The sequence below is a fragment of the Caloenas nicobarica genome, chromosome 4 (assembly GCF_036013445.1).
Source record: "Caloenas nicobarica isolate bCalNic1 chromosome 4, bCalNic1.hap1, whole genome shotgun sequence".
Classification (NCBI taxonomy): Eukaryota; Metazoa; Chordata; class Aves; order Columbiformes; family Columbidae; genus Caloenas; species Caloenas nicobarica.
Window position 1 is genome coordinate 78,936,213 of NC_088248.1, and position 6,749 is coordinate 78,942,961.

General features: G+C 56.9%; 1 protein-coding gene across 1 annotated transcript; it reads left to right on the forward strand.

Moving 5' to 3' along the window:
- The first annotated feature begins 443 nt into the window (after positions 1-443).
- TEX261 (testis expressed 261) lies at positions 444-6,299 on the forward strand. The gene is made up of 6 exons (XM_065634452.1): positions 444-604; positions 1,441-1,520; positions 1,893-2,046; positions 3,493-3,560; positions 4,636-4,738; positions 5,481-6,299. Exons 1-6 carry the CDS (start codon positions 535-537, stop codon positions 5,594-5,596), a joined length of 591 nt encoding a protein of 196 aa, XP_065490524.1. The 5' UTR covers positions 444-534; the 3' UTR covers positions 5,597-6,299.
- Positions 6,300-6,749: the final 450 nt, after the last annotated feature.

Consider the following 6,749-nt stretch of genomic DNA (forward strand, 5'->3'; position numbering starts at 1 on the left):
GTTTTGGGGGTGCCACCCGCAGTTCAAAGTCCCTGCAGAATTTTGAGGGTTTCAGGGTCCCCAGGTCGTTCAAGGCCCCTGAACAATTTTGGGGTCCCCGTACGTTTCGGGGTCCTCCTGTGGTTCGAGGTCCCGGTGCAGTTTTGGGGTCCCTGTACAACTTTGGGGGTCCCTGTTCATTTTGGGGCTCCCCGTACAACTTTGGGGGTCCCTGTACGACTTTTTGGGTCTCTCTGCGTTTCGGAGCGCCCCTTCTGGTTGGTGTCCCTGTACAATTTTGGTGTCCCTGTATAATTTTGGGGTCCCTGTGCGTTTCGGGGTCCCCCGCACCGTTCGCCGCCGCCACCCCAGCAGGAGCCCTCCCGGCCTGCAGGGGTCGCTGTGGCGCCGGATGGCGGCGGCCGCGCCGGGCCGGGCCGTGTCTCTCTTGTTCCGGCGCCGCGTGTTCAGCGCCGCCGCCACAGCGGGAGCGGGACCCGGAGCCGGAGCCGGAGCGGCGGGACCCGGAGCGGCGGGACCCGGCCCGGCCCCGCCATGTGGTTCATCTACGTCCTGAGCTGGCTGTCCCTGCTCATCCAGGTGGCTTTTGTCACCCTGGCCATCGGTGAGCCCGCCGCCGGGGGGGCGGGACCCGCGGGGGGTAGGCCCGGCTGCAGGCCCGGCCCGCGGGCTGTCGCGATGTGTCGCGATATGTCGCGTGTGGATCAAGGGAGGGGGCGGCCTGGGCTCCTGCTGGGACGGGGTTCGGGGCCGCGGCTTCCCGGGGCCTGGTCGGGGTGTCCTGGGGCCCCTGGGTGCTCCTCGGGTCGCCCCGGAGGCCTCTGAGGCCCCAGAGTTTGGGGGGGGGGGGGTCGTCCTATGGGTACCCCAGAGTTTGGGGGAGCCCTGTGGGTGCCCCAGAGTTTGGGGGGGGTCCTGTGGGTGCCCCAGTGACTGGGGGGGGGTCCCATGGGTGCCCATCAGGCTCCTGAGGTCCTGTGGGTGCCCCAGAGTTTGGGGGGGTCCTATGGGTACCCCAGCCATGCGAGGGGCTCCCCTGGGTTCCCGCAAGCCCCCTGAGGTCCTGTGGGTGCCCCAGAGTTTGGGGGACCCCTGTGGGTGCCCCAGTGACTGGGGGGGTCCCATGGGTGTCCACAAGCCCCCTGAGGTCCCGTGGGTGTCCCAGCGATTGAGTGGGGGTCCCACAGGTGCCGACCAGGCCCCTGAGGTCCCATGGAAGACACAGAATTTGGGGGGGTCCCGTGGGTGCCCACCAGGCCCTTGTGGAAGCCCCGGGATTTGGGGGTCTCTGGGTGTCCCCGAGGTCCCCTGGGTGCCCCAGAGAGTTGTGGGGCGGGGGGGTCACCCTGGCCCTCATCCGCTCCCACTCTGGCTGAGCACAGACCCCGTGGCGGTGCCGGCGTTTGTCGCTGTGGGGCTGAGCGGGCGTTTTTCCTGCAGCGGCCGGGCTGTACTACCTGGCGGAGCTGATCGAGGAGTACACAGTTGTCACCAAGAGGATCATCAAATACATGATCTGGGTGAGTCCTTGGGCTTGCCCCAAATCCCCCCCGGGGCTGGCACAGCGGCTGTGACATGGGACATCGGCTCCGGATGAGGGGCCGAGCGCTCGGGCAGCTCCTGTTCCCCCAGCTCAAGGAGGGAGGTTGGCTTCGGTCAGCACCTCGCTTCACTAGGGAGCTGGTGACCCTGCCTGACCCCCTGGGTGACACCTCCACCCCCTGCCTGGGGAAACTGAGGCATGGGAGCCGCAGCGGGAGGGTGGAATTCCCGTTTGGGGTGTTTCTGAGGGGTTGGTGCCGGGTAGGAGGTATGTGGGGAGATGTGGAGGATTCCTGCCTGTGCTGCCGCACCCCCCGTTCTCCCCAGTTCAGCCCAGTTCTCTCTTCCAGTTCTCCTCGGCCGTGCTGGTCGGTCTCTACCTCTTCGAGCACTTTCCCGGTTTCATGGTGGGCGTGGGGCTCTTCACCAACCTGGTTTACTTCGGTTTGCTCCAGACCTTCCCCTTCATCGTCCTCACCTCCTCCAACTTCATCCTGTCCTGCGGTGAGCGGGGCCCTCGCCTTCCCGGGGGGGTGGGAAGGGGAGAAAACCTCGTGTCCCCCTCCCCGCATGGTGGGAGAGGTTTGGGTGTTGCCGTCGCAGGCTCCATGGCTTTCCAGAGGACTTTGAGCTTTGGGTGTTACCTTTTAATCGGCATGAGAAGCGCCGATTTCCCCGGGCACCCCCGGTTCACCGTCCAGCCGGTTCTGCTCCAAAATAGCTTGGGAAATGATATTCTGGCTGTTTTAGGCGTTCGCTGGTTGTGGTAAAGAGCAGGAGGGATTTGCTGCAAACTAAACAAACCCCCGTGTGTAATTCCAGCCTGACGCTGCGCGTGTGTCATCGTGCAGAAGGAAAGCTTTGAGACAGACGCCCACGATTAATATAGAAATTCGTCGGGTTTGCTGGAGAAAGTTGGGTTAGAAAAGTGCATTGCTGAGTTTAAACCGGGGATTTTTATTTCTTTATTTTTTCTTTATTTTTTAATCCCCGTTTGCACCTTTCCTGTGGCATTTGCCGCCTTCATCCGTGGCCGGGCAGCCCAGTGCAAGACTGGGTTGATGGCCCAAATAATCTGGGTTTTGGCCACACTTTTGGTCAAGTGGTTTCATCCTGCTGCGATTTGCTGAATCTCCTGCACGTCTTGGTGTCCTGTGCACGGGTCCCACTCCACGGCCCTGCTCCGAGTGATTCGTACTGACACCTTAAGTAGCGAATGTGCAAAATTTCCTCATTCTGGAGTCCTAATGCATATTTCAGGGCACTGTCTGTGTATGACAGAAATAAGTTTGCTCCTCAGAGCGTTCAGGCAGGCAGGATTTTATACAAAAACATGAAAATCAGGTGTAGCTGGTAGATGGGGAGCTGTGTTTTCTGGCTGAGCTGGGCTCTCATCTGGATTTCCAGTGACGTTTTTGGGCTGGAGGGGACAATAAAGCCGCGTTTTGTGTCAGCACTGTCTCCTGCTGCCTCGGCATCTCAAATAAAAGGCGCAAGAAGCTCAAATTCCTGCTTCTTAAGAGCAAAACGGTGTTTTTTGCCACCCAGGACAGTGTTAACGCCGCTGTCCCAGCCGCGTTTCAGCCTGACTTGGTTTACAGATGGAAAAGGAGCTTCACCGCGCAGCAGCTGTCGGGAACACGAGGGGGTTTTGCTGTTTCTCTCGGTGTCACCAGCAGGAGCGAGTGTCACCCTGGGCTCTCCGTGGGGACACCAGAGGGACCAGGGACACACCAGGGGAGGAACAAAGCAGCGCCGGGCCGGGGGGACCTGCCCGCTCGCACCTTTTCTCTCTAAATAAGTGAAAATATTTGATGAGCAGCAGATCGCGGGTGGCGGGGAAGGGGCTGCTCCTCACGGGGGGTGGCTGTCCCCTCTGGGGGTCTCAGAACCCGCCAAGGGGCTTTTTTCCAGGCCGGCGACTGATTTTTCGGTGTTCTCCCTTGGCAGTGCTGGTTATATTCAACCACTACTTGGCGTTCCAGTACTTCGCCGAGGAATATTACCTGTTCTCTGAGGTGAGGGAGCGTCGGGAAGGCGTCAAGCTGCGTTCTTCCAGCCGCACGGGGCTGCCGTGGGGAAGGGGACGAGGAAAATCACATTTAAAGACGCACTGAGGATATTTTTCACAGACCTTCCCTGGCGGTTCCTGCGTTTCTTCCCTCGGAAGCTGTGGTTCCTTTTCTCTGGCATGGAGCAGCTGAAGGGCAGGAGAAATATAGAATCCTAAGCACAGATTTTATTTTCTGAAATACCGAAAACTAGACGATAATATTATTTTAATTGGCTGTTTTACGAGCAAAGCGCAAATCACTTCCCTTTTGAAATAATTGCTCCTCGTTATTTTTATGTCTCTCTCTTCTGTGTCACCATCCTCATGCCCGCCGAGGGTCCCGGTTCACAAAGGGCCTCGTTTGAGCCCAAGAGCAGCTGCCGCTTAGTGCAAATTTTAAAAACAAACAGAAAAACTCCACCAAAATAAAACCTCCAACTGCCTTTTTGTGCAGTTTAACGCTTCTCCAGCATTTTTGTGCACCAGGAAGCTGCTCCAGCAGCGTCCCCCCCAGGGCAACAGCGAGCCTGATGCTGCCTCTTCCTTTTAGTCCCTGGAAGGTGTAAAGAGGGTTTAATTAGTCATAACATCATTGCTAATTACCCGTTTGTTTAATTGTGCTTGTTAAAATTCAGGTTTTTGGGTGCCTCAGGCGGGAGCAAGGGCTTTTCCTGCACACCCTGTCCTTCCGGGGGGTTCCTGGGTGAATTTTATCCCCTTTTCGGCTTTGCAGGTTGCTGCTGACTCTATAATCATATAAATAATGTAAATAGCATGGCCAGCAGGCCCAGGGCAGCGACCATCCCTGTGCTGGGGGTCGGGCTCTGCTCCCCAGGAACAAGCGCCAGGACCAGAGGAAACGGCCTCAAGTTGCGCCAGGGGAGGTTGAGGTTGGATCTGGGGAACAATTTTGTTTAAAAACCGCGGAGATGAGGTTCTCAGGGCCATGGGGGCAGCACCAGGGCTGGGTTATGGTTGGACTCGATGAGTTTGAGGGGCTTTTCCAACCAAACTGATTCTGATTCTCTCTCTGCCTGCAGGTTCTTGCCTACTTCACGTTCTGCCTGTGGTTAATTCCTTTCGCGTTTTTCGTCTCCTTGTCGGCCGGTGAGAACGTCCTGCCTTCCACCGTGCAGCCTGGAGGTGAGCGCTGGGGCTCCTGCCCATCGCGGCCCACGTTCTGCAAACCCCCCCAAACACCATGCAGGAAAAGGGGGTTTGTGAGGGGCGGGGGGGCTGTTCTGCTTCACACCTCCCGTCCTGGAGCCTCGTGGCTTCCCCTGGACCCTCCCTGCAGCTCAACAACGGGGAGCTAAGAATTTGGGCTTACGGGAGCGCTCGGGTGCCTTTAAAAGCAGCTTTATCTTTCCAAATCACTAATGGACTGGAGTGGCTTATCTCCTGAACATTTTCTAAATGTCTGGAAAGCGTTAAAAGATCATGCATAGTCAAAATCAACTCCATAAAGATCCATTTCATTTCACAGCTCCACAAAAGTACAGTGATTTAAAAATAAGAGAACAGTAAGAGGCTCCTAGAACAAAGAGATGAATAGTTTTCTCATTAAATGAGGGTGGGAGTAGACAATTTGAAGATTTCCAAGACATACTATGCTAAAAAAAAAGGAGGGTAACTATGAAGTAACTTTTTTTCCACAATGTAAGTCTTAAATTAAGCAAGAAAGGTCCATCATGCCTCCGTAAAGAGAGATGGACGAGTTACCTACTGCTCTCTGCAGTGATTCCTTCTGATTTCCTACTTCTCAGTGGAAATTTCCACACATAAACCATTACAAAAGCATCACGTTTCATACAGACACCGCGCCCCGGGGCTCCCAGGGCTGTTGATGAGTTTGCATTTAATTATTCTTCTCTCCTCCCCACAGACGATGTCGTCTCCAACTACTTCACCAAGGGGAAGCGAGGCAAACGCTCTGGCATCCTCCTCATCTTCTCCTTCATCAAGGAGGCCATCCTGCCCAGCAGGCAGAAGATTTACTGAGCCCGGCGGCGCGGAGGGAGCGGGACAGACCCAAACTGTGCTGGGGGGGCATCCCCAACCCTCCCGAACCTCCGCCATGGCTTTTGAAAGGATTTTACCCGGATCATACCAACCGGGCAGCGACCGGAGGTGTGGGCAGCGACCGGAGGTGTTGGCAGCACTGGACGGACGCACGGGGAGGGTTTTGTGGCTTTACACGGATCCCCGGGACCGCGCCAGGAGGATTTTGGTTCCAGCCGAGTGCGAGGAGGGTCTGGTGCCCCACCTGGCGCTGCCCCCCTGCCCAGGAAGGCACCTGGGGGTTTGAAGCCAGAGTTTGCGCCCGGTGTAGTTTGGCTGGGGGAACCGTTCCCTCGGCGCGGCAGCAAACGCACCTGGTGTTTAACTGCGGTTTACACAAAGCCATTAATTAAAAACAAACAAAAAAGCATAAAATAACCGAACTGTCCAACTCCTGCGTGTTCCCGCCGGGAGCGCAGTGAGGTGACCTGGAAGGACTCGCCGTTGCATTTTTGTTGATTTTTAACGTTGGAAACATCCATTTTTGTCTGGTTTTGCTGGAGCGGCTGGGATGCCGCGGCTGAGCGAGTCGGCTCGGTTTCCCTCACCCTTCCCGCTGTTCCTAAAGGGATAAAAACAGATGGTTGTACTGAGGAGGGGGTGAACCATTAGTTCTTGTTCCTTGTAAGCATAAAACCCCTTTCTTCCCCGCTTTTTGCTTCGTTGTTGGTCACCTTCAGCCAGAACCAGATCTCCAGTGCGAGCCGGGAGCCGGCGCGGGGCTGTCCCGGCTCGGCCGCACCGTTTCACGGTTCGGGGAGGCTCTTTGAGGAATTTCTGAGGAAAATGGTTGGTTTTTCTCTCAGGGCCGATTCCGCAGAAGGCAAAGCTGGGCCGCCGCACCTGTCCCTGCGCCGGGGCTCGCTCATGCCCCGAACTCCGGCCTGTTCGGCTGCTGATTCAACAGAAACGCGGTTTCTGTGCGAGCGCTGCTCCTCCGATAAATGCCGTGGGTTAAATCCGCCATACCGCAGGAGCTGGACACGGTGCTGTCATGAGCGTTCGGTGCCCATGTCGCGTGAGGAATTTGCTCTGTAATGATTTTTTATGGTTTTACAGCAATAGCAGAGGAGGAGAGGGCAGCAAAGGGGCG

What these genes read in the sequence shown, in the direction of transcription:
- TEX261 (XM_065634452.1), top strand. Translation starts at nt 535, where the DNA reads ATGTGGTTCATCTACGTCCTGAGCTGGCTGTCCCTGCTCATCCAGGTG. An exon ending in TTTTGTCACCCTGGCCATCG is followed by an intron (nt 605 to 1,440) that starts GTGAGCCCGCCG and finishes TTTTTCCTGCAG; the next exon opens with CGGCCGGGCTGTACTACCTG. An exon ending in AATATTACCTGTTCTCTGAG is followed by an intron (nt 3,561 to 4,635) that starts GTGAGGGAGCGT and finishes CTCTGCCTGCAG; the next exon opens with GTTCTTGCCTACTTCACGTT.